The sequence below is a fragment of the Saccopteryx bilineata genome, chromosome 12 (assembly GCF_036850765.1).
Source record: "Saccopteryx bilineata isolate mSacBil1 chromosome 12, mSacBil1_pri_phased_curated, whole genome shotgun sequence".
NCBI classification, from domain to species: domain Eukaryota; kingdom Metazoa; phylum Chordata; class Mammalia; order Chiroptera; family Emballonuridae; genus Saccopteryx; species Saccopteryx bilineata.
The window spans coordinates 8,847,327-8,874,734 of NC_089501.1; the positions used below are offsets into that span (position 1 = coordinate 8,847,327).

The window sequence follows — 27,408 nt, forward strand, 5'->3', positions numbered from 1 at the left end:
AGCACAGGGAAATGCATTTCAAGGCTGCTTTTACTTATTGTTGACATCACTTCCCTGAAGAAAATAATTTAATTTTGATCTCTACACTAAGACTTCAGTTTGGTGGCATGATGCAACCTTGGAAGGTTCCTAGAAATATGCATAGCAGAAAGTAAAGGAAATAGAGGAGAAGATGTAGGACTCTTATTTTTACTCACTCCATTGATCATCAGGAGCACAAGTCCATTGTCGGCTGGTGTTCGAACTTCTATGTCAAAGCGAGTCACTTGACCAAATTTCCCCCTCCTGGTGATATCCTTCACCACAGCATAACTAGAGCCATCGAAGAAATAGCTCGCAGCCCGACTCTGAGTGAAAGCCAGTTTATCTCTGAAATAAAAATGCAAGAATCATATAAACATTACAATGTTATGCTTTTCAAGTGAGGCTCTTTCCACCCATCTCATGACATCCTCCGTGGACCTTCCAGCATTTAAATGAAGTCATAATGCCTGCAGAAGTGACATAAAGAAGCATTTATAGGTAAGTTAATAGGTAAGTTAAATGAATTGTTTTTAATGGACTTTTTTCTCTATCTTATGTGTTAGTGAAACCCACTCTCTGGACTCCTAAATCAAAGCTGCAAAGAGGTTGTTTTTAACACTTTTTATAATTATGCATGTTTGTCTAAGGTAGAGAAAATCTGAAAAGTATTTTTTCAGGCATGACTATTATGCAGCTTCAAAACTAGTTTTCCCAAAGAAAAGATTGAGAACCTGGACACTGATCCACACTTGTCTCACCTGCTGCTCTTGCATGGCTATTGAAGTTTCTAGTACTCTTAACACTTTCTTACCTGGCACAGGGCACTGATTTGGAGGGATCCATATTATAAATGTGCTTAAAGTTGTACAAACTGATCACATCATTATTCAAAGTGGCCAATTCCAGGCAGCCAATGAAACCAGGCAGGTTTAAGCTTGCAGGAGGCTGTACAACAGACCAAGCAAAGTCAAATGTCCCATGATCACATTTCACCCGGACGACACAGAGCAGGCAATAAAACAAATAGCTGGTCTAGGAGACCTATCCTAGATATTGATATCTTTCTAGCCATGAGTTTGTGTCTACTCTATGCCAAATCATTTAGATAAATCATGTTCTTAACAAGAGGGTGGGATTTATTGAACATATCCTATATGCCAGTCACCCACTAAGTAGTGAATTTATGACCAAAATCCTTACACCAGCTCTGGGAAGTATTCATTCTTGTTCTCATATCAAGAGAAAGTAATTCTCAGGCTCAACAGTGTACTTATACCTAGAAAATAATAGTCCTGGAATTGAATCCTAGATTAACTCCCTATCTCCTTGGGCCATTCCTTTATTTGCTTTTCATCGGGTCTCACACTCCCCCTTAGACCTACCCCCTCCTTCATATTATTTTTTATGCTTATATTAGTTGAGATAACTAAGTTTCTGAAGTTGTCATCTGTAACCTGAAGACTAGATACAAACCCACAATGTACAGGTGTATACTCCTGCAATAGATGGAGGGCATGTGAGGCAGGAATGTATCAGAATGAAACAAATTGATATTCAAATGTTAGCTATAGCTTGAATGCATTTGATACTATGAAAATGTGGTAAGCAAGGACCAGGTGTATAGATCCTGGCTCAGAATTCTACTACTCACTGAGCTAAGCTCTTCTTTAAAATATCAAGATTTTCATCCCACTCCCAAATCACTGTAGTTCTTATGGATTTTTTAAAAAAAACAATCATAGTAGATTTGCAATAAGCCAAAATATACCTGGAGAACTTACCTTGAAATTTGAAGGCACACCACCAACATAAAACACAGTGTCCTCGGGGTCCAGATCCAACAAGGAATCATCCCCTGCGAATTCCCCCTTTTTAATAAACTTTTCCTCTGCAGTGCTGCTGAGACTTGAGACTGTTAAAAACACCTTTCCATGTTTTCCTACCCTGTTGAGATAAAGAATTTTCACTTTTTAGTAGGCTGATAATTTATAGAAAATACATATTTTTAATGTCACAGTGTTAATGTTCTGTTGTCACAGAATTAGTGATTTGATTTTGTTACACTCACATGCATTTATAGAATGTCAATAATCAATGGGAAAGGCAAAAAACACATTCCATCTTGAAATTAATTCATGGATTGGCCAGATATAAAGATCTAATAATCAAGTTAGTATTTTAAAATGATGAACATTTTTTTAACCTTTTGTTTTTCACTAAGGAATTTTGGAAGGATTATAGGAATAATGGAAGAAAGAGGAGGAAGAATAGAAAAAAAAATGTTCCTTACAACATCCACAAGAAGACAGTGAGTGAGGTGTGTTTGTATGTGTGTGTGTGTGTGTGTGCGCACACACACACACCTTATAAAATGTACACATAAGCCCTGGCCTGGATTCACTTTACCTTTCAATCTTGACAATGCTGAAGTAAGCAGGCCATGAACTGACAGGCTTGGAGTCCAGAGGAATCTCTACATCCTTATTTCCCAAATTATAAACATATACCAGGTTGTCATTTTTGATTGCAAGACCCATGTACTCTTTTTTGGCCTGAAATGTCAAGAAGTTGCTTAAATAAAATTCAAATGAATGAATATCATCTTTTGTTTTTATTTCTTTAGAGGACAATAAGCAGTGCCAACATTTGGCTGTGTCAAGGTACGTCTGGACTGAATTATTACCCAAGTTCCTGTTAGACTGGGCAAATGCCTCTTTCTTGCCAGCCTCCCTGTGGCTGCCTCAGTCTGCTAGTCCACTTGGCTTGTACAAGTGCATCTGGACAGGGAGGCAAGCAAGCGCAGGCTTGTGGACTTGTGACAGCTGCCAGGAATGTGCTAACCTTGTTTGTAGTTAACCAGGAATATAACACAGCCTGCCAATACCAATTGCTACACATCTTCAAACAGGATTCAGCGTCAAACATAATAGGCCTCTGTATTCTGAAGTTCTTTGGAATGCTACATTCACACTCCTCAAAGTTAGCAGTATGAGGCTGATGTGAAGCAAGCCCAGAAATATCCCACAAAGAAGAAATTACTTGACTTTAAATCACCACTTTAGTTTTGGCGCTAAAATGATCTATACTTTTTGAGTTACCAGAATGGGAATTTTGTTGGCATAGGTAGCTTTGTTGTAAGGCAAGGACAAAATACCTGTTTTTCTTTTAATATTATTCCCTCTTTTTAAGAAGTACAAATTGGCAGTTACAAAATAGTCACAGGATGTAAAGTACAGCCTAGGGAGTAAAGTCAGTAACATTGTAATAGCTATATATGGTGCCAGGTGGGTACTGCAGATATGACGGGGATCCCTTTATAAAGTATATCATTGTCTAACAACTATGCTGTATACCTGAAACTAATACAAAATAATATTGAATGTAAACTGTGATTGAAAAATAAAAATAAAAAAAAAGAAAAAAAAAGAAAAAGAAAAAGAAAACTTCACGCTCTTACATTTTTGCTTCCAAGGTATAGGACAAACTGGTCGGCAGTCCCAGCCTGTTCCGGCTGCTTCACAGGAGGTTTCATGTACAGGCTCAGGGACGTGAAGGTCCTTAAGTCATCCACACTGGTTTTAGGGTGCACTTCGACTGCAGACTGGCCATCAAACATCATGGAGACTTGGATCTGGAGTTACAAATTATTCCATTAACAGTACGCTGAAGAAATGGGCACAGTGTCTGTCCATGGTTCTCAATAGCTCCCCTCATTCCTGATGGGGTCTCTGAGCTCTCCTCTCCTCCATGCCTTTGTTTACCTATGTCCTCACCTTGTTAAGAAAGGATTTAAGGCAGATTATAATATAATAGTTTACATTTAACATGGGGTGACTGAGTAAGCCTAAAAATGAGGATAAATATGAATTTCTCAATGAACTACATACTTGGCTAGAGTGAACTAAGCAGCTGGAATGGATACTTAGTCAGTTATACCAGTGGTCCCCAAACCCTGGGCCGCGAACAGGTAGCGGTCCGTGGGTCATTTGGTACCGGTCCACAGAGAAAAAATAAATAACTTACATTATTTCCGTTTTATTTATATTTAAGTCTGAACGATGTTTTATTTTTAAAAAATGACCAGATTCCCTCTGTTACATCCGTCTAAGACTCACTCTTGACGCTTGCCTCGTAAATTCAACAATTATATTTTAAAATACCATAGTTTTTAAGCCAGTTGCATAATTTTATTTTGTGCATTTATCCGTACCACCCTAAAGGCCGATCCGTGAAAATATTTTCTGACATTAAACCAGTCCGTGGCCCAAAAACAGGTTGGGGACCACTGAGTTATACACTTCACAAGGCTTATAAGATTAACAACAAGGAACTGATTAAGATAATTATAACTACTCTTGAATACTTACACAGATATGAATTCTCCCCCGGGCTCTACAGAAAAGAAGCATGGGGCTAGGCTGTGAGCAACATCCCCGACCACGACTGTGCAGGTAGGAGGGCTCTAGATCAAGCTCTGAAGTCTGAGGCAGGGTCTTGAAACTTGGCTCTGCCACTTATAGCTACGTAACCACAAATAAGTCATTTAACCTGCAGTTTCCTCATTTGTAAAATAAGGACAATAAATTTGTTGTAGAGAATAAGATGATAACTATAAAATGTGTTTCAGTGCTTGGCTTTATCATTACAATAATTCTAAAGATGAGTTCATTACTGTCTCTTATAATGATTCTCAGAAAAGCATCACAAAAAGCAAAATTCAATAAATGCATTTCTGAGAGACCCAATATGATATGCTAAATGGGTCTCATTCAAGGTGATTTTCAGAGGACTCAGAAGTGGATAGACTGTGTCTATCCATGCCATTTATGCAAATATTTATGAATGATTAGATGTATTTATATCAATTAATTAATATTGATTTGGTTAATACTGATGTTGAGTGAGCTCAAGATTATATTCCCAGGTGCCTAGAGTGCAGCTGTCCTTTGTTGCCAGTTGAGTAGACATCAATACATCTTAATAAACAATTAAGCAGAGTGTGGAATTAATGTAAAAATTGAGAGTTGGAGAAGGACACATTACCTGCACAGAAAGTATCTCACTTTGGGGAGCCTAGCGGGTTCCAAATTTATTGCCAAGACTCTTTTTAGGAAATGGTTTTAAGTGTTTAAGGTCCCTAAATTTTACTCCACATGATTAAAATGACCAGAAATCACTCACAGAAAACTCAGTTTTGGAAATACTATTTCTTAATGATAAATCTTTTTCGAAATGTTCTCCAGGGTATCTAAAAAAGGTAGTTAATGGTGTGGACTCAACTATCATAGATCATTTAAAAGATGGCATATCTACAAATCATTATCTCCCTCGTTACAAAATAGTGGATTTCCAACTCTTATTTCTGCCAGTAATTTATGCCAATAGTCTGTGCAGGCCAATTTTCAATTGAGAAAATAAAATAATATATTTGGTATTAATAAAAATGCTGCTGGTCTATAAATCAATAAAGAACAAATTAAAAAGAAAGCCAAGAACAAGCCATGTTTTGCCACAGTGCAAATGTTAATGGTTGTGTCAGGACATATTCCCACTAACTCTGGTGCTAGTTATGGTGTTGCTGTGTTGCTTCTGTATAAGCATCTCAGACTAGGGTCTTTGTTGAGGTTATTCAGTTTAGCTATATGTGTTTCCTCAGCCAAGCCTCTGAAGGGTCAGTAAAAACTTCATATCCTGTGTGTTGTATGAGAAAATCCTTTGAAGAAGTAGATAGGCAAGATTATTCCATATAGCAATTGCACTGAAACAACTGTTAAAATAATGGATAATGAGAAATGAATAATAACAATAATACTAATAATAGAGTCTTTAATTTTTGTGAGAAACATGTTGTAAGCTGGCAAGGTCATTATAGCCTAAGGCTTAGTTTAAGACTAAGCCTTTCCCACTCTTTTAATACTAAGATCTCTTAATACTAAGATCTTTTCAACACTAAACTTTTCCCCACACCCTTGACTGTTGCATGATGTAGGGTGGTGCACTCTTATGAGGAATCCAATTTATGCCTCAGATGAGTGGCTTTGTATCAGAGACTCCCCTATTTGTATATTGGCTTAAAGGCTTTAATTGTCTATGATACATAATAAAGCAAAGACCAGGGGCTCACTCTCTCTGATCTTGCCATCAGCATTGCGGAGGCCTCCGATCTCATCCTCTTTTCTCAATGTGTCTATTTTCTTAATTCCTCATGGTTCTCCCTCAGGACCTAGAATTACTAGCTGCGCTGGTTCGTGGAAAATTTTGGTTGGCTTTACTTGAGTACTTTTGCTCTATGAGGTTTGTGGGCAAGGTTAAGTTTGTGGTCCTAAATCTTGGCTACACATTAGAATCATTGAGGAGTTTTAATAAAATACAGGTACTGAACCCTTTACCTCGAGAGCCTGATATATTGCTTTGAGCTTGGGGCTAGAAAAGGGTTTAGTCTGCAAAGCTCTTCATGTGATTCTGATGAACAGAGGGTGCTGAGAACTACGGAGCTGGATAGTACAGTAGACAGGTTCCAGGCTCTGGAAGCTGCTCTTTGTGTTTTCACTGTTACCGAGTGACAGATGGCGATGACTCTTTTCATGGGTTACCTTGCTGGCAACACTTCTGGTCTGAGCAATGAGCTCTCGGATCCTCTGGATGCTGGCAGAAACGTTGCTTGCAGGCCGCTTCTGCTCAACAGTACGAAGCTGATCCAGGAGCTGAGGGACAACTTCTGTCAGATTTCTTACTGCAGTTAACAAAAATTAACCACTTCTGTAAATATCTCATTGTTAACTATATTTCAGGAATCAGGTGAAGAGACAAACACACGGTTACTTCTGGTAGAACTATAAGAAAGTACTTATAACCCTGCAAAATTAATAAGTAAGCCCAAGGTATAATTGATTCCTAATTGGTGACATTTATAGCACAGATGTATGTAGAACAAGCTGACTTATGAAGTCCTTGTCTAAAGGGCAGGATCCACAGCAAAGATGCAGATGTTCCTTTCACCACACAGGAGAGATTCCGTTTGCATTTCTAATGTAACTGCTCTAACAGTTTAAAAGATGCTGGACAAAAGGAGGTGGAAAGGTTGTTTTCCAGACGCTCATGCACACCTCTCACTGCTGCTGCAGTGGCCCCAGCAGAGGCAGAGGTGGATGGAGGAAACAAGGGAGTACCCAGAGAAGAGGCAGTTGTGCAAGGTGAGGGTGAGCAGCCGTGGGCTTTGGGCCCAGACAAGGGTAACAGTACAAACAGATCATACTGACTTTTTAGGTAATGTTTTGTTTCTTTTTATGTGTAACATACACACAGAAAAGAGCATGAATTGTAAAGATACAGGTTGATGAGAAAACACAGAAAGTGGCATAACTTTCTCCAAAATCTAATGAACTGGAGTCCCCCGACCAATGGTGTCAGTTTCACCAGACAACTTGTTAGAAACGCAATGCCCCCTTCCAAACCTACTGAATCAGGAACTGGGGGAGGGGGGGCACATGATTATGATGCACACCAGTGTTTTGAAGCAGCCGACTAGAGATAAACATTGGTCATCGAGTATTAGCAGCTGGACAAGAGCAAGCCTCTCAGAAACCAAACTAAACTCAGAGGAGAATATGTCAATAAGGACCAAGGAAATACCTCTTTGCTGTACTTAGGAAACAAGGTGCTTCTCCAGCACAAAGAATGGAATTAAGTCAAATAATAGCAACTATCAGCTTATTGTATTGATTAATACACAGGTAAATATTTGTTGTTTAGATCACTGACCACAATAGCCATTTTATAATACAATAACCTTTAAAAATTAGAGGTAATAAAGTATATTTAAAGTATTACATTAAATTTTGATTTTGGAAATGTATATGACAGGGTTCTCCTGCCCTCATATCTCTTAGAGAAAAGTAGCCACCTTATTTGAGAGTCTTAATAAACTATTTTATGGTATTTTTCATTTACTTTATTTTGAATCACAAAATGCTATTTGAGAACACAGTTACTTGAAACAATTTCAATTAGTGCTAGTCCTGGATGCTTACTGAAATCACTGATAGAACTGAAAAAGGAGGGAAAAAATTAATACAAATTTAGTAAATATTCTTGAGGCAATATCTTTATAAATGTGAATGTTGAATGTCATGTAGGCAACTCTTTTAAGTTTTTTTTTGTTTGTTTGTTTTTTGTATTTTTCTGAAGCTGGAAACAGGGAGAGACAGTCAGACAGACTCCCGCATGCGCCCGACCGGGATCCACCCGGCACGCCCACCAGGGGCGACGCTCTGCCCCTCCAGGGCGTCGCTCTGCCGAGACCAGAGCCACTCTAGCGCCTGGGGCAGAGGCCAAGGAGCCATCCCCAGCGCCCGGGCCATCTCCACTCCAATGGAGCCCCGGCTGCGGGAGGGGAAGAGAGAGACAGAGAGGAAGGAGGGGGTGGGGGTGGAGAAGCAAATGGGCGCTTCTCCTATGTGCCCTGGCCGGGAATCGAACCCGGGTCCCCCACATGCCAGGCCGACGCTCTACCGCTGAGCCAACCGGCCAGGGCTAGGCAACTCTTTTAAAGATCAAGTTTTAAAAGCAATTGAGTGAATGGTTACATGAAAGAACTCATGAGTATATACTTAAAAGATGAATACAGAAGAGCTATTTTCTTTTATGGGAATGAAGATCTGTGACCTGAGATAAAATTTCTAGGGATCATATATTGATTAATAAAGCTATTTCTTGCCCTGGCCGGATAGCTTAGTTGGTTAGAGCATCATTCCGAAGTGCAGAGGTTGCCGATTCGGACCCCGGTCAGGGTTCATACCGGAGTAGACCTATGTTCCTGCCTTTCTTTCTCTCTCTCTTAAATAACTAAATAATTAAAAAAAAAATAAAGTTGTTTCTTAATTCAGATGGAAATAAAAGTAATATGGTTGGCAAAACCATGAATGAACTATGTTGTATACCTGAAACTAACATTGTATGTCAACTGTAATTAAAAAAAAAAACATACAAAAAAACAACTATGTTTGAGAACAGATACTTCTAGTTATGACAAAGACATTGATATTTAAGAGATGCGAAGAGAAAAATATTCTGGAAAAAAGAAAATTTCTCAAGTAATGTGTGATTTTTTTACATGTATGTATAACTAAATAAATTAGGTAGGCATCAACATATTACAGTTTCATTGTGTTTAAGTTGACCAACAAACTGTCCTTCTTAGAGAGAAGCTTCAGTTATGTTGGTCATATTCAGTACTTCTTGGTAGTAACCTGTTTTTTTGGAAGAAGGATAAAGTGTTGCTGTTTAGTTAAAGCAAGGCTGTTTAGTAAATTTTTTTCCTAAAAGCAAGATGGTGAAGCACATGTGACTGACTGTCCTGAATGGATCAGGACATTATATTGATAAAAACAAGTGCTACTGTATTTCACATGAAAATAACAATGACTCTTAACTCATCTATTTAATGTTTGTATGAAATACATATATTTCATATGTATACACATACAAACAGACACATATTGAGAGACAAACCAAGCAAAAATTTTTCTCCTTTTCTATGCTAACTTCTACAGTATTTTAATCTGAAACCCAAATGAAAATTTCTTCTTTTTAAAAAATTCACTGATTTTAGAGAGAGTGGGAGGGGGAGAGAGAGACATTGGTTGGTTGTTCTACTTATTTATGCATTCATGGCTTGATTCTTGTATGTGCCCTGACTGAGAATTGAACCTGAAACCTTAGTGTATTGGGAGGAACTCCCATCAGCTGAGCTACTTGGCCAGGGCCGAAAATTGCTTAACAATGGCCAATTCTTCCACTAGATGCAAACTGAGAAATTCCTAAGTGATACCTGCATCTCTGGCAGAGTCCACTGCAGTGTTGTAAGCAGAAGAGTCAAAACTTTGAAGATTCTGTGACCAGTTGGTTAGATTCTTAGCCATCGGGGCAGCAGCCTGTTGGACTTCCATCGTTGTCCTGTTTGCTTCTGCAGTGATCAGCTTGGACTGCCCCAGGCGCTGCTGAGCGTCACCTTCACACAGAGCACAAAGACACTCACTTTGCAGAGAAGCAGGACATTGGTTGTGAACATTAACATCCATTTAATCACTGGGTGAAACAGACCTTAAGTTCTGAGCTTTTAAGCCAAACAAGATTTTTAAATTATACTGATTGTAGTGTAAGTTAGGTGCACAAGAATACTGTAAGCAGTATTAGTGAGTTTGAAAGACTGTCTCATTAAAATCATGTAGCTCACTTAAAACATTTTCCAATTAGAGATAGATTAAAAAACTAATGAGTAATTAGCATTTCTTCAGGTTAGCTACTTGGTAAGAAAGCCACAGAAAATGCATATGAGAGTTAACTCAGAAAACGTTTGTGTTTGAATGGCATTCTTCTATGTAGACCAATTTTTGCCATAAAAAATGTTCTATTACATAAGTAAATTGGTAAGGAAAGATATTTTTGAATAAGAAAAGCAATTTTCAAAAAAGCATATACAGTGAAATCCAAGTTTTACTTAACATCTATTTACGTAAAATAAAAATATGTTTACAACAAAATTTTTTTCCCTAGGTAAATAAAATTATAAAATATTTTTCTTCTCCTGTTGTTTCTTCTATCTATATTTTCTAATTTTTCTATAATGGTCATGTATTATTTCTGTAATAAAAACCTCAGGTGAGGTTGTAGCTTCAACTTTTTTAAGTGGAGAAACATTTAATTCAACCTTAAATGCTCTGAACTCTGATGGAGGTAGCATTGAACCCCGAGTCTGCTTCTCTTTGGAACTGTGCCTTTTGGAGCAAATTCCCTAATCTTGACAAGCCTCAAGGTTCACATCAGTTCAAAGGTAATGCTGATACTTTCCAACATGAGATAATGTATGCAAAACACAGCCCAGTGTCTAGCATGTGGTAGTGCTGATGGTGCTGATGACAGGGATTCTCAATGGATGACATCCTCCTGGACAAGTAGTAAAGCATCCCCATTCAGCCCTCATGTTTTAACCTCCACTACGCTGGGGAACACACAGCTGCTTCCAGTCACATTTTCTACAATACCACTGTCATCTCAGATTAGGCAAGATGAGTGTTCTTATTTCTCTGTCTGGCTCGCTGGTCTCCTTGCTTCACTGTAAGAATGCCGTGGCATGTAACAGAAGGCAGCTGTTCACATTTGGAGCCAGAGAAACCCAATAACCATATTAGGGCATGTTTATTAATGACCAAGGATGTTAACAACACAGTAGGTTACTGAACATACACATAGGCACAATTGGAGGAAAAATTCTCTCAAATTGAATGGTCACCCTAGATGGTGTGGTTACAGCTTTTATAATTATTTTCCAGAATTTTTAGGGTGTGTGTGATGAATATAGTTTCCTTTGGTTATCAGATAACAATATTTATTCATAAAAAGATGGAAAAGCAAAGAATCATCTACTCCTTCATCAAAGGTTTATTTTAATACCAGTGAACAAACAGGTGAGGCTTAAATTCTGTCCGTGATCCTTACCTCTTTCTGTGGCTTGCAGTTGCTTAATGGCATCATTTAATTGGTTTCTAAGAGCACTCTTTCTTGTTAGGGCTCCGCCCACACGCCTGCTGGTGTCAGCCACGGCCTCATCATTGTCTATGGAGAAGAAGCCAAAAAAAGCACCAGTGGAACCAGGATACCAGGGGGGAAAATCTTCATTTCAACAAGAAAAATTCTGATTTCTATCATAGAGTCAGCAGCAATATTCTGAATACGACATGAGCACAGACCACCAATTCGGGAAAGTGGCATTTCAATTAGGAGGTACAGGTTTGCAGAGTACGTGTAAACTGCTTGAGAGTGATTTCAGATGCCGCAAAGTGATTTATAAAACGTAAAGAGATAATGGCTAATTCTTTTGATTGAAAAATATATTTGATAGAAAAAAAGTTGTAGCTAATAACACCTTGTAGCATAATAGGCCCTGGCCAGATAGCTCCATTGGTTAGAGCATCAGCCCAAAGTGCAGAGATTGCTGGTTTGATCCCCGATCAGGGCACATACAGGAACAGATCAATGTTTCTCTCTCTCTCTCTCTCTCTCTCTCTTTCTCTCCCTTCCTCTCTGTCTAAAATCAATAAATTAAAAAAGAAACCACACAAAAATAAACAATTGATAAAGAGCTGAGAAGATCCATCTATATTTATGGTGATGATTAGTTATGTAAGAATAATTCTTTTTTTTCTGAATTGTTTTAATAAAATTTTAATCAATATACAACACACATCTTGAAAAGGGCACACATTACGTTACACACCTTGATGACTTTTCACATATTGAACACAAAATATAACCAGTGTCCAGGTAAAAAAAAATAGAACATTATTAGCTCACTTAACAGTTTCCTGGGACTTCTGTAGTTACCAAAAGATGACCATTATTCTGAATTCGATCTCTGTCTGTTAGTTGTATCTGTTTTTAAATTTTATTAAAAAGAAATAATATAGTAATGCATTTTAAAAATATTTTTTGTATCTCTGTTTTAATTTCTGTAGTTGTAAGACTTGATACCTGGTAGTTTAAGTCTTTTATCTTTGTTTTTATTCTTCAAGACTTTATTGTTCTATACAAATTCTAGAATTATTTGACATATAGTACTGGTACTTTAATTACTATTACATTGAATCTTTACCTAAATTTGGCAGAATTGTTATTTTTACAAAATTGAGTCTTTCTCTTAATACAGTTTTAATTACTCTTCTTGAGATCTAAATTCTTATTTTGCTCTCTAGTTATTTAGAACTTCTTTAACTTCTTGCAGTAGTGTATTATAATTTTACATGCAGAGATCTTAGCATCTTTCATCAGACCTATTGCTAGTATTGTATGTTATTGCAAATGGTGTTATTTTAATAAGTTAATTATTAGTTGGTTAACAGAACTAAACTGGATTTTTACACATTGAATTGGTAATGTGGGGCTTCCTTGTTCTGTTTTCAGTCTTAGTGGGAAACCTTCTATTTCAGTATTAATTTGCTGAATTATTTTATTATTATTTATTAAATTAGGGAAGGTAATGTCTATGCCTAGTTTGCTATGAGTTTTCTTTTTATAACATGAATAGATTTTGAGTTTTGTTAAATAATTTTCCTACAGGTAATAAGATGATCATATAAATTTCTCTTTTTTTTTTTTTTAAGTGAGAGGCAAGAAGATAGAAAGACTCCTGCATGCACCGAGACTAGGATCCACTGAGCAACCCTGTCTAGGGCTGATGCTTGAGTATAGAGCTATTTTTAACTCCTGAGGTGATGCTATAAGATCAAGTGAGCCATCTTCAGCACCCAGTTGATGCTCTATCAAGCCACTAGCTGTGGGAGGAGAGGAGAAAGACAAGTGGGAGTTGGAAGGGGAGAAGCAGATGGTCTGTGTGCCCTGACTGGAAATTCAACCTGGCATGTCCACATGCCAGGCCGATGCTTGATCCATTGAGCCACCAGCCAGGGCATGAATTTTCTTCTATATTCTATAAGTGTGGGCCTGACCTGTGGTGGCGCAGTGGATATAGCAACAACCTGGAATGCTGAGGTCACTGGTTCAAAACTCTGGACTTGCCCCATCAAAGCACATATGAAAAGCAACTACTATCTATGAGCTAATGCTGCCCACTTCTCCTCTCTCTCTCTTTCTCTCTCACTCTCTCTCTCTCTCTCCACACACACGCACACACACACACACACACACTCACACACCCTTTATCTAAAAATCAATAAATTTATTCTGTAAGTGTGATGAATTACTATGAATGTTTTAAATGTTAAACTATCCTTGAAATCTCGAATGAATTTAACTTGATCATGTATTACCGGTTTTAAGTATGCTAGATTTGATTTGCTAATATCTTGATTAGGATTTTCATATCTCTTTATGAGAGAATTTGCCTTATAATTTTCTTTTTTTTAATAATGTCCTTGTCAGTTTTTGGTATCAAAGTTTTGTTTGCTTCATAGAGCAAGTTAGAGAACATTTTCTCTTGTATTATTTTCTGGAAGAATTTGTAAATGAGTGGTGTTATTTCTTCTTTAAAAATTTCTAAAAATTGCCTGACCAGGCAGTGGCACAGGGATAGAGTCTCAGCCTGGGATGCAGAAGACCCAGGTTTGAAATTCTGAGGTTACCAGCTTGAGTGCGGGGTTGCCGGCTTGAGCGTGGGAGCATAGACATGACCCCATTGTCGCTAGCTTGAGACCAAAGGTTACACTGGCTTGAAGCCCACAATTACTGGCTTGAGGAAAAGGTTACTGGCTTGAGCAAGGGGTCAGTGGCTCAGATGAAGCCCCCTGTCAAGTAATCAATGAACACCTAAGATGCTGCAACTATGGGTTGATGCTTCTTACCTCTCTCCCTTCCTGTCTGTCTGTCCCTGTGTGTCTTTCTGTCTCTCTTGCTAAAAAATAAAATAATAAAATAAAATAAAGGTTTGGAAGAATTCATTGATGAAGCCACTGAGCCTTGAGATTTCTTTGTGGGAAGGGTTTAATTATTGGTAAACTTTATACATATGTATGTACATATAGGTCTATCAGATTTTCTATTTGTTTTTGCATCATGTTGATAGTCTTTTTCTTACAAAATCATTCTTGAAAGTATGCTTGTAGCATAGTTCCTAAACTGGGTTATCTTGGACCAGACCCAAACAAGTCAGTATGGAATAATTTTTCATCGTAATTGAAGGATCAACTTTCAAAATGTTGAGTTTATGCTCTATAAAGCATCAAGAAATTTATGCTTCTTCATAAACAGAAAAATATATTTTTTTCACTTGTTCTACTCTCCTCTTTGTTTCCAGTGGGCTTGTAAATATATACTCTCCCACGGAGTACTTACTCTTTTGTGTTGTAGTCTGGTGTGCTTGGTTTGCTGTTCAGTTATCTTCCCCCCACATATGTATGATGGGTACACAGTGCGTGGTGCTTAGCTGGTTCTGTCACCGAGTACAATGTAACCAAAGAACAAGCACTTCTTTCTTATTTCCTCTGGGTAGTGCCTGAGAATTTTCCAGAATTCAAAAGGGGACTTAAACATATTTTGTAGTTGTATTGCACTCTTTCCCCCTTTTAGCTTAACTTTTTGAAAATTTTGGTACAAAATATCTTTTTAGCTTTTCCTTTTGGGTCCTATGACTGCAAAAAACACTGGCTGATATGCTGAGAAAGAATATATTTAACTCTATATTTGGAGCTCTTGATAAAAATAGGAGAAAGAAAATCTATTTTGGATTGAATGTTTATAAGAAGAAATATTTCATAAAAAGCATGTCCTATTTAGAACTATATTGTCTTACATAAACATTTTTTTTTTTAATTTCACAAGTGAATTCAATAGAAGATTTCTTTAAATAGCTGCTTCCTGATTTTTTATTATAGATTGGTAACTATTTGCTATAGATAACAACAAAAAAGGAAAACTGGAAAATAAAGATGATTGGTGATTGAAAGTCATTTCAATATAAATTAACAGTAATCTGAAATTACAAACACAGCTAGGTAGAAGAATATGGTTCAACTTGAAAATTTAATTTTTTATCACAAATGTGTGTATTGTTTAAAGATAGGAAAATTCTATTTAAAATTAAAAATTTTTTTTATTTATTGACTTTAGCAAGAGAAGAATGGAAAGAGAGACAGGGACATCAATCTATTCCCGTACGTGCCTTGACCGGGGATTAAACTCGCAACCTCTTTGCTTTGGAAATGATGATCTAACCAACTGAGCCATCTGGCCTGGGCAGAGAGGAAAATTCTTAACCACACAGTCTTAACTCCCCTTCAGTGGCCCTTTTACAAATAATTAAATGAAAGAGTTTAACCAGACAAACTCATGAAATAGGTAATAAAATCTACAATATGTTCAAAGAGACCAATGTAGATTTATCTGTATATAAAACATGAAACTTTGAAGACATATCATTCTCAAAATAGAAAACTTGTTTTCATGAGGTTCAATAACTCAATAATACAGGATTAAAAAATACCTTGCAAGTTATCAAGGAGAATAAAAAATTTAAGTCATTGACTCATGAAGATCTGCATATTCTAGTTCTTACATTACATGAAACAAAAGCAATACATAGATATGGCAACATTTATCTTAAAATATTTTACTATTAACTGAACACTACTGCTACTACTGTAATTCTTTTCTAAAGAGCATGTTCAAGACTGTACTTATATAATTAATTGGAACTGAGAGACTTAATAGCATTTTTTATTGCCTTTGTTTACCCAGAAACATAAAATAATAGTTGCTTTATGGACATTAAATAGTTAAGTATTCTGCATACAAGAAACAAATGCATTTATTTTTGTGTATTTCTTGGTAAAAACAAGAACACGGTTGGACTTGAGATTAATTGCTTTGATAAATTTACGGGAAGTTTTCAGTTTCAAAGTTGGCTTTTGTTTTTAGGTGGTATTTAGAAGTCAGTTAGATAATGGATTTCCAATCTCATTAGTCAGTGCTTGAATAGCCTTAGAAATGAGTTCCTTACCTCAGAGATAAATAATGTGCAGTTAAATTCTTAGTCAATTCAATTGTTTTAAAAGTAACTCACGAGATTCAAAATTGACTTAAAATGATTCATTTTTCCCCCCTCCCTTTCCTGTTCTGGAGGTACTAGCTGCAGCAGATACAAGCATTAGCCTTTGAAAATGCTTTTTTCTTTATGGTCATTGGGCTTGTCCTAAACGCAGTAAACTTGAAAAACACAAACCATAAGAAAGTGCAAAGTACCAACCGTTTGGTACCCTATCCTCCTGACGCTCACAGCGATGACCCGAACAGATCATCATGGGTGAAATTTGAAGAAACCTTCTGAATTGTCCAAGAAAGGGTAAATTATGTGAAATACAGTGTTAGTGTTAAGTGTATTTTATGGCATTATATTTCTATAAAAAATGATATATTTATGGTAAGTTTCTATTAATTAGTCTATTTGATTACCAAAAATATCCACCACATATTTTACTATATGAAAGGTTATTTTTTTAAACCCACAATTAATTTTAAAATACCTAATCGTTGCTTTGTTACACCTTGACTCTGAGCAGGACCAACTAATGTATTATTCTGTTGTAATATCACTTATTCTTTAACGTTAGAATTTTGAAATCTGTCTACATGCAGAAATATTTTGTGAAAGGCGGGAAGCATCTGTAAACCAGAAGTAAGCTGGGAAAGGGAAGGTACTTACTGGACTCTGCCCTTGTTTGTAGTTCTCTGGCTTGATTGAGGAGGTTCTCGCTTTCATCTTTATGGTAAATGATTTGAGTATCAATTCCACTCACAGCCTACATAGGAATTTGGTGAAGAGATTAAGAAGGATTGCAGAGGAGCTATTTGTGATTTTAGCATTTAGATGATGCAGTTTATCTGCTAAACACCAATCAAAATTCACACCGCTTCATTTTCATAGCTCAAAATCAAGGTCAAAGGTGAACACGAGACAATAAGATCCTTGGCATTTTCAAGATAAATGTTTTTTTTTTTTTTGACAAAAATTCAGTGAACCAAGAAAAGTGCCCGGCCGAGGCCCCACCAAAGTGCTTGTCACGTGGAAGCCATCAGTAAACAGTTTTTGAGTTGAAAAAGTCAAAAGGTGAAAGGGGCTAAGGAGTACAAACTAGTAGTTATAAAAGTAGTCATGGAGATGTAAAGTATAGCACAGGCAAGACAGTCAATAATATTGTAATAGCCATGTATATATAGTACCAGGTGGGTACTAGACTTATTAGGGGTAATCGCTTCATGAAGTATAAATATATAAATGTCTAACACTATGTTGTACACCAAAACTAATATAACACTGTATGTCAACTGTATTTAGTAAATAAATTGAAAAAAATCTGAGCATGTGCATAAAGCATATTCTCTAGTCTTAATTATGTTTTATTCAGGGACCATGGCTTAAAAAATAATGTCCAAGATGTGATCATTTGCTGTCTGAACTAAGGCACATCTTGAAGAACTTGCACTATTGAAATATTTATAACATAAATAAAAGGGTCTTTTCTTAGTTCTGCTCTTTCTGTCATATGTGTTATACTACAAGCTCAAGAGATGACATTAGAAAATGGAAAAGCCATAGCTGGAAAAAGACAACATATAAATGAACTTAAATATGGCCCTGGCCAGTTGGCTCAGCAGTAGAATGTTGGCCCAGCACATGGATGTCTCAGGTTTGATTCCTGGCAGGGCACACATATCTACTTCTCCACTCTTCCCCCTCCCCCTTCTCTCTATCTCTTGCTTCACCTACCACAGCTATGGCTCAGTTGGAGTACGTTGGCTCCAGGCACTAAGGATGGCTCCATGGCCTTGCCTCACGTGCTAAAATAGCTTGGTTGTCAAGCAATGGAGCAACAGCCCCAGATGGGCAGAGCATCTCCCCATAGGGAGCTTTCCAGGTAGATCCTGGTAGGGACATATGTTTCTTTGCCTCCTTGCTTCTCACTTTATAAAAAAAAAAATAAGGGAATACTCACATCATAAATTTGGTCAGTGATGTTCAAAGCCAATTCTGCTGTATTGTTGGCTTCACTAACATAATTGGCAATATTTTCATAGACATTTGAAGCATCCAAAGCCTTCTGAACCAACCCATTCATATCTGAACTGTGTAAATTCCTGTTAATGAACAAACTTGTCATTACTTTTCCATCTAACCTCCTTGAGAAACAAGGCTATTTGTAGGGCTTGACTGGAATATTTCCAGGATCACGGGTACTTCTTGTTATTCAGAGTCACCTGGCTCCACAAGGTTTTCCTAAGCACCTCTCCTAGAGGCACATCTCCTTTGCATTCCTCTGCCTTTGGTGACTCCAAAACCACCCTATTTTGGCTCCATGGCAGCAGCGGCTGCCAGGCAGTAGCCACAGGCAAAGGAAGTGATGATTTAAAAACAGTCCTCTGCACCTCTTCAAGCACTAGTTTATGTGGCAGTGGTCAGGCAGAGGAACAAACCTATAGTTATCCACTACTTACCTGGGTCATCATTGCTATTTTCTTTGTCATAAAAGAAACCAAGGCTCTCAGAGAGGGTGCACAGCCTCAGCATGGTGGCAGGTATTAGCTGGTCTCACTATTTATTCAATCTCCTTTTCCTCTTTTCTTCTATGGCCCTATTTCCCTAATATAACACATCATATTTTTCCTTAAGAAGGGGAATAACATGCTCAGAGCATGCATGTGCAGATACTGGGCTAGTCCTGTTCCATATATTATGTCTTTAATTTTTACCACATCCATGACCTAGACATTGTTATTCCCCTTTAAAAGAAGCAAGTAAAGCTCCAAGAGAGGGTGCATGGTTTGTCCAGGACACACATTGTCTCACTCCTGAGACTCAGCTGCCTCCCTTAAGCACACAGCTCTATTCATACCCACCCCCACCTCCGCTCTATACACCATGTCCTCTGTCTTTATCCCAACTGGCCTCTGTAAGGTTCATCTAACATTTATTGAGAACCCATCACACACTGGACACTCACATAGACGCTAATAACAACATATGCCTCAGAGGACTGATGTAAGATACAACAGGGATAAAATATGTGAAATGATTGGCTCTGTGCCTGGAATCCAGTAAACATCAGGATTTATTTTTATACCTAAGTATTTCCTGAATTGGAATTTCAAACTATTCTATTGACAAATACTTTTTCTTTCTCTATAACAAAAATGCCATCCCCTTTTCTGCAGCTTATGGTCAGTTATTTGTCTCAATTTTATTCAGTTTTATATTCACTGGTTCCACCTTTTTTTCTCAGTTCCAAACATTGATGAGTAGTGTCCCTTAATTCATCAGTAACTTCCAAAAGACTCTCTGTGTGACCCAGTATGTAAGACTGCAGATCCGCCTGACTGGGCGGTGGCGCAGTGGATAGAGCGTTGGACCGGGATGCGGAAGACCGAGGTTCAAGACTCCGAGGTCACCAGCTTGAGCCCAAGGTCGCTGGCTCGAGCAAGGGGTTACTCGGTCTGCTGAAGGCCCACGGTCAAGGCACATATGAGAAAGCAATCAATGAACAACTAAGGTGTTGCAACGTGCAATGAAAAACTAATGATTGATGCTTCTCATCTCTCCGTTCCTGTCTGTCTGTCCCTGTCTATCCCTCTCTCTGACTCTCTGTCTCTGTAAAAAAAAAAAAAAAAGACTGCAGATCTCATGCTGGCTCAGCTCCTCAAATGCCCCAACCTACAAGCCCATTGTTGCTTGGCCTCCCTCATCCAGTTTCAGTTCTCATATACTCACTCTCCTAAGACCAGAGTGACTTTCTCCATATTTCCTGGGCTACTCCTTTCTCTTCTATTCAAGTCCGTCATTATTCTATGGCTTCTCTGCAGTAGGGTTGACTTACCGATGGGGCATAGCAGGGGCCCACAAAAATGTTTTCATCTTAATTTTTTTAATCAGAAGAAAAAAATGAGAATAATGATTACATTCATTTTTATATTAAGGCAATCAGGACATATAGTTTTTGAGTTTTTATGGAGAAAGGGGCCCACAGAGACAAAAGTACTTAGGGCCCCCTGAAGTCATAATGTAGCCCTGCACTGCAGTGGTAATTCTGATCTTGCGATTTCTTACCCCTACGCTCAGCCCCGTGTTCTTAGAAATGGCTCAGAAAGTAAAACCTGTTTTAAAAGAAAGGGATAAAAGAAACAAAATGTTACAAATATTTATTAATATTTTTTAATTTTGCTGGCTAAAAGTGGTAAGAAGATGTACTAGAGAGCTTGAAACAAAACTCTTTTTGTTTTTATTATGAGGCTCAAAACATGTATTATATCATTATACACAATAAAAATGTGCCTTTGAAATGGAAGCTTCTTGATGAATTATGTTTATCTCTTTCTTGAGGCACAACACGCAAATCATTGAATACCCAGAGAGATGTTGAGGAACAGTCACATTTTGAAGGAAATATGTCTATAAATTTGGATGGTTTCCTGCATACATTTATACAGAAATATTCTAAACACAAAAGGGACTTCAGAGTGATTGATGTTCTTGATCATGTTTCATGTAAAGTGTGTGGTGACTTAGAATCTTGCTAGAACACTGCTTGCCGCAGAGTAGCATTTAGAGAAGGTGTGTATTGGGATCCTAATCAGTAGGACGGTGATTACAATAACTGAAGAATGTTGAGGGATGGCTCTCAAAACTATTCTACCAATACAGCATATTATCCAAAGCAGTATTGTATCCAAGCTCCATTGTATTGCTTTGACCAAAGCAAAGCTCTCAAGAGCATTTCACCCACCAGGACTTTATGTGACATTCTCTCTCTTTTTCTCTCTCTACTCTCAGGAGATTTGGAAGGATATTTGAAACTTTTGGTGATCAGGAATAAAAAGGTGATTTTAGTTTTGACAGAAGTTACTATTGGTTCTTATTTTGTTCATGACCTTCACTGATTCTTGTTTCTAATTGCCAGATTTGCAGTCCTTTCTCTTTAATTATCTCATTATTTATCCATTATTTCAGGGTCATGAATTCAGTTCCAATCTTTCAGTACATTTCAATTAACATTAATTGAGTGCCTAAGAGGTGTGTGACTTCCTTCTAAATGTTACGAGGAAAATTGTCCAGTGATTTTTCTCTTAACAGCTGTTGAAATCAAATAGACCCTGTTGGGCACTGTGGAGTGTTGAGAGTATTTAACAGCAGTCAGTTGTGTTGCCAGTTACCAACCAGCTTTGCTTGAGACATTTGAGTGTAGAAAGCTAATGTTGCTTATAAAATAAATAGGCAACGATGGTAGTTTAAAACTTATAAAGGGATCAATCTAATTATTTGGTAATATTTCTTTTTTGCAACAGTTATACCCCTAAGAAAAATGTGTTATATCATCCTATTAATAATTGTGAAATAGAACGTCCCCCCCCCCACTCAAACACAGGCCTGTGATCTGACAGACATTTTTAAATTAAAAAAACTCTCTCCTCCAACAATTACAATAAACAATGATTGGTTCTCAGACTGATCATCAATAAATAAATAAACAAGCAAACCTAACCCTCAAACCAACTTGCTAACACTGTATCCCAATAACTCTGGAATATATAATTGAATGAAAATAAGTTAATCAGCCTGACCTGTGGCAACACAGTGGATAAAGCATTGACCTGGAATGCTGAGGTCACCTGTTCAAAACCCTGGCCTTGCCCAGTTCAAGGCACATATGACAAGAAATCAATGCACAACTAAAGTGAAGCAACTATGAGTTGATACTGCTCACTGCCTCCCTCTGACCCCATAAAATCAATAAATAAAATCTTTTTCTAAAAAAATAAGCCCAGTAGATATTTGTATTTCTAAAACCAGAACAATACCTGCTCAGTTCATCTGCCTCCTGCTGAAGGTTGTGTGCATGGTCAACAGCTTCTTGGACTAAATCGTGACCGAGGTTACTTAGGTTGGATAGTTTTCCCTGTAGTTCATTTCTGGCTCCATCTATTTCAGCATAAATTCCTGATGCATTCTAAAGAAAATATTTGAAAAAATGAATTGAATTTAAAAGAACTTAAAACAATTTTCCCAGGGAGCATCAAAAGATAATCTCTATCCTTCCTCATTATGAAGTTCAATAAATTTCAGGCCAGGTCTACAGGAGCCTGCAACACTATAAGTAGATATTTATATATTTCTCTTGTTTCTTCAACTCCTTGTTCTCTACCCATTGCTTAACTAGCATTCATCATGGTCTGCCACCTCTGATCTGAAAACAAAATTAATTAAACAAAGCTAGCTTCTGTGATGCTGCTTTCTCCTGGTCGGTCTCTTATTTCTCTGGCCTGGAAGGAGACCTTCAACACTGGTGTTCCTAAAGGTTTGACTCAGCCCTTCCACTCTGAGAAGTCTAACTCTACTCTCTGAGCCCAGTCTGTTAGTCTTCAAATTCATTCTCTGCTATCCTGTAAGAAAGCTGATTTTTCTATTAAGCAAATATGATTATTTCCCTTCTCAAAATCAGCCATTGTTTTGCAGATACGAGTCCAATTCCTTAGCACATCTTCATCAGTGGACCCCTCCTCTCACATGAAGTTCACTTCTCAGCCCTTCTCACCCCACCACATCCTGTGGTCCAAACTTGATGAATAACTGACTGTTGCTTTATTTATTTATTTATTTATTTATTTATTTATTTATTTTATATTTTTCTGAAGCTGGAAACGGGGAGAGACAGTCAGACAGACTCCCGCATGCGCCTGACTGGGATCCACCCAGCACGCCCATCAGGGGCGATGCTCTGCCCTTCCGGGGGGTCGCTCTGCCGAGACCAGAGCCACTCTAGTGCTTGGGGCAGAGGCCAAGGAGCCACCCCCAGCGCCCGGGCCATCTTTGCTCCAATGGAGCCTTGGCTGCGGGAGGGGAAGAGAGAGACAGAGAGGAAGGGGGGGTGGAGAAGCAAATGGGCGCTTCTCCTATGTGCCCTGGCCGGGAATCAAACCCGGGTCCCCCGCATGCCAGGCCGACGCTCTACTGCTGAGCCAACCGGCCAGGGCCCTGATAGTTGCTTTAAGGCTCCATGTTTCTCTGGCCCCTGCGTCCTTGCACATACTATTTTCCTTGTCTGAGAAATAGCATTCCCTTCTTTTCTGTCTCATTCCTCTGGAAAAGTTCTACTCATCCTTGCAGCTTCAGCTCAAACGTCACCTTCTTTGTGAAATCATCCCTAACCTCTCCAAGGTGAGTTCAGTGTGATCACATCTTTTCTTTTTTAATACATGCATTTCTTTACTGCATTTTTTTTTCACTTGAATAGTACACTCACCAGATTACACAATCCTGCAAGATAGAAACTACATTTATTTTTGTATTCCCAGAATGTAGTACACTTCCTGGCACATACGGTTTATTTTTATGGAGACAGTATTAAACCTCTGGCTCTTTGGTTGGTCGTCTGGGGAACAATGCTTTGAAAAAAATATTTTTAATTGTCTAAGCAGAAAAAATACCATAATTACTCATTAATTCATACAGTAAATATTTCTTGTGTGCCTACTATGTGCCAGCTACTCTTTGAGGAGAGAGAATACAGATCTGTGAACACAGTCTGTGCTCTCAAGCAATTTGCGATCTGGTGGGAAGATACAGATAATAAATAAGTGATCAACTAAGCAAGCAAGCTAACTTCATGGAGTGAAAGTCTTAAATAAAATAAAACAGGCAAGATGGGTTGGAGAGTGATTGAAAGTAAGAGGCCCACTTAGAATAAATGGTCACAAAGACACTAGCCATTTGAAAATTTGGGGATAGCAGGTGAAGAGGCCCTCAGGTAAGAAAAAGTACGGCGTGTTAGAAAAATAGAGAGAATTTGGAGTGTAGAGCGAGGGAGATAGTGGGGGATGAGGTCGGGGTGGGGGTCAGAGCCAGGTCACTTAGGGCCATGGTGAAATGAGCTTGTTTGTTACTTACAGTGTCACTGGAGGTTTTATGTGGGAGAAATAATGTGATCTGATTATGTCTTTAAGGAATTGCTCTGCCGAATAGAGAATGAGTTTTGAGGGGCAGGAGGGGAGGCAAAGAGATCAGGAGGAGGCTCCGTGGCAGATCACATGGAGGTGAGGAGACGTGGACCGGAGAGCAGCTGAAGGGAAGAAGGGAAGCATTCATTCTGGATATCGGGCCAACAGGTCACACTGAGATGGGAGTGAGGAGGCATCAAGAACAACTCCGGAGTTTTGACTTGAGCTATTGGGTTGTGCCATTAACAGGGTGGGGAGACTAGGGAAGAAGCAGGTTTTACTCAGAATATTTACACTCAATAGTCCTATTACATATTGAAATGGCAGATGAAATTGTGAACTTGCTACAAATTCTGCTTAGCTCTTGAAAATATCAAGTGACCATTTGTATGTAAGACTTTGGAACTCAGTGAAAGTATCAAAGTCAGAGGTATAAATTGTGGAAAAATGCATATAATTAAGTTTTAAAGGCATAGTATTCAACAGGATTAACTAGGGGGAGAATATAAATAGAAAGGAGGGCTGAGGACTGAGCACTGAGCCATTCATTATCCAGAGCAGGGATCTACCAGGCGCAATGCCAAGTACGGCCCAAGGCGGCCTGTTTTTATATCGGTTCCAGCTAAGAATAATCTTTACATTTTTAAAGAGTTGTAAAAAAATAATAACAAACAAAAACCAAAAGAAGAATAAGGGAGGGCAGTTGCATGTGGCCTGCAGAACTTAAAATATTTACCACGGAGAGGTTGTGCCGCAGGGAAGCCAACACAGAGGCTGGGAAGAAACAGCCAGGGAGAGGGGAGGGGACACAGGGGAGGGGGTGTTGGAGGGGCCAGAACAGGGTCTTTCGGTTTTTTTTTTACTTAATTGACTTGAGAGAGAGAGAGCGAGAGAGAAACATTGATTTGTTTTTCCACTTATTTATACGTTCACGTTCACTGGTTGTTCTTGTAGGTGCCCTGACTGAAAATCAAACTTACAACCTTGGCATGCTGGGCCAATGCTCTAACCAACTGAGCTACCTGGCCAGAGCCCAGGACAGGACTTTTAAATAAGGAGGGAAGGCCCTGGCCGGTTGGCTCAGTGGTAGAGTGTCTGCCCGGCTTGTGGAAGTCCTGGGTTTGATTCCAGGTCAGGGCACACAGAAGAAGCACTAATCTGCTTCTCCACCCCTCCCCCTCTTGCTTCTCTCTCTCTCTCTCTCTCTCTCTTCTCCTCCCCTCCTGCAGCCATGGCTCCATTGGAGTGAGTAGGCCCTAGGTACTGAGGATAATTCTATGGCCTCTGCCTAAGGCACTAAAAAATGGCACTGGTTGCAAAGGAGCAAGGGCCCCAGATGGGCAGAGCATCACCCCCTGGTGGGCTTGTTGAATGGATCCGGTTGGGGTGCATGCAGGCAGGAGGCTGTCTCTGCCTTCCCTCCTCTCACTAAATTAAAAAAATTATAAATAAGGAGGGAAGGATAACAACACAAGGCTGAGAATGCTGAGGACAGAGAAGCAACCATGTTTTTGGCTATGCTGAGGTTGCTGGTGACTTGGAAAAGCATAGGCTCAGTGCAGGGGTACGGACTCCCATCTGGAGGGGGTTAAATTCAGTGGACAGCGTGGAGCTGGGGGTGGAAACAGCAACTGTGAATGACTCGAGATATTTTGTTATGAATCTAAGAATAGTAATGAGGCAGAAATTAGAGGGAATGTAAGCCAGGGGTTTTTTCTTTTTAATTTTTAAAAGATAGAGGATATCAGAGCATGTCTGTATGTTGGCAGTAATAATCCAGTGGAGAGAAAGAACCAGGTGAATCAGAAAAGGGGAGGCAGGCTGCTGCCCTGTTTCCAAGGTGAGGAAGGGTAGGATTCAGAAAACAGGTGGAAGGATGGACCTGTGACAGGAGAACGGACATATTATTACTTATTACAGGAAGGAAGGTAGAAGTCTGGATACAGATATAGGTGAGCTGGTACATTTGGGGAGGAAATATGAAGGGACTTCTCTCTGTTCTTAATTTTTAAGTGAAGCATGCAGCAAATTCAGCAGCCAGACGGATAGAAGAGGGGGTGAGTCTCCCACCAGTTATGTCGGCTGCACTGGTGTGGTCACAATGCTGGGGGTATTTGAATTTACTGGGGGCATGGGGTTAGACTTCTCAGATGAGTATAGCAGGACATAGTGTGGAAGTTAAGAATATTTGCAAAGAATGATTATATTGATCATTTTAGCTGTTTAAGGAGGGGAGAGAGGATACAAGAAGGGGATGAGTGCAGGGGATGAGGTCTCCATGTGGCCAGAGAATTGCTGGAGTAGGCATTGTAGAGTGACGGAGATAAAAGATGGTGCTGGGTGGGGGTGGGAGTGTGGGGCTTGAAACTGGGATTTTGGAGAAGGTACTGTTATTGATGTTGACTTGGGTATGGCCATAGGAGGGATAGCAGAGGTGGCCTGGAGGAAAAGTTTGTTTTCAGGAGTGCAAAGAGCTGGAGGTCTGAGAGCTGGTGGGCTCATGCATTTGGGTTTGATCTCTCTAAGGATAATGATGGCAGTATGGATGCAGAGGTAGGCAGGGAGGTTGGTGTGGAAAGAATGAGAGGGGTGATCAAATGGCTTTAAAATAATATCCTGTCAAAGGTAATAAAAACGAGCTAAGAGTAATTTGGTGATGGCTTGTCTCACTGCACTTTATTGGAATTTCTACTTTAAAAAGTATGACTTTTATTGATTTAGACTGTCAGTTTTATTAAACACACAACTTATGAGTAAAGAGTGAGTAGGATGGACCTAGAGCAGTACTTTCAACAGAAATTTCTGTGATGGTATCTGTGTTATCTGATATAGTACCCACTAGCTGCATGGGGCGCTACTGAACACTTGAACTATGGCTAATGTGATAGAGGAATT

General features: G+C 38.7%; 1 protein-coding gene across 6 annotated transcripts in view; it reads right to left on the bottom strand.

Moving 5' to 3' along the window:
* LAMA4 (laminin subunit alpha 4) overlaps positions 1–27,408 on the bottom strand; it is a 178,350-nt gene that overhangs the window by 36,042 nt on the left and 114,900 nt on the right. For all 6 annotated transcript variants that reach the window (XM_066247939.1, XM_066247941.1, XM_066247940.1 and 3 more), the window contains 11 exons: positions 22,378–22,526; positions 18,525–18,666; positions 17,234–17,330; positions 11,521–11,637; positions 9,854–10,033; positions 6,618–6,757; positions 3,482–3,655; positions 2,431–2,576; positions 1,806–1,968; positions 836–969; positions 198–369 (listed from right to left, as the gene is read on the bottom strand). In XM_066247939.1, the coding sequence (XP_066104036.1) occupies positions 198–369; positions 836–969; positions 1,806–1,968; positions 2,431–2,576; positions 3,482–3,655; positions 6,618–6,757; positions 9,854–10,033; positions 11,521–11,637; positions 17,234–17,330; positions 18,525–18,666; positions 22,378–22,526 (1,614 nt within the window). The remainder of the gene's footprint in view (positions 1–197; positions 370–835; positions 970–1,805; positions 1,969–2,430; positions 2,577–3,481; positions 3,656–6,617; positions 6,758–9,853; positions 10,034–11,520; positions 11,638–17,233; positions 17,331–18,524; positions 18,667–22,377; positions 22,527–27,408) is intronic.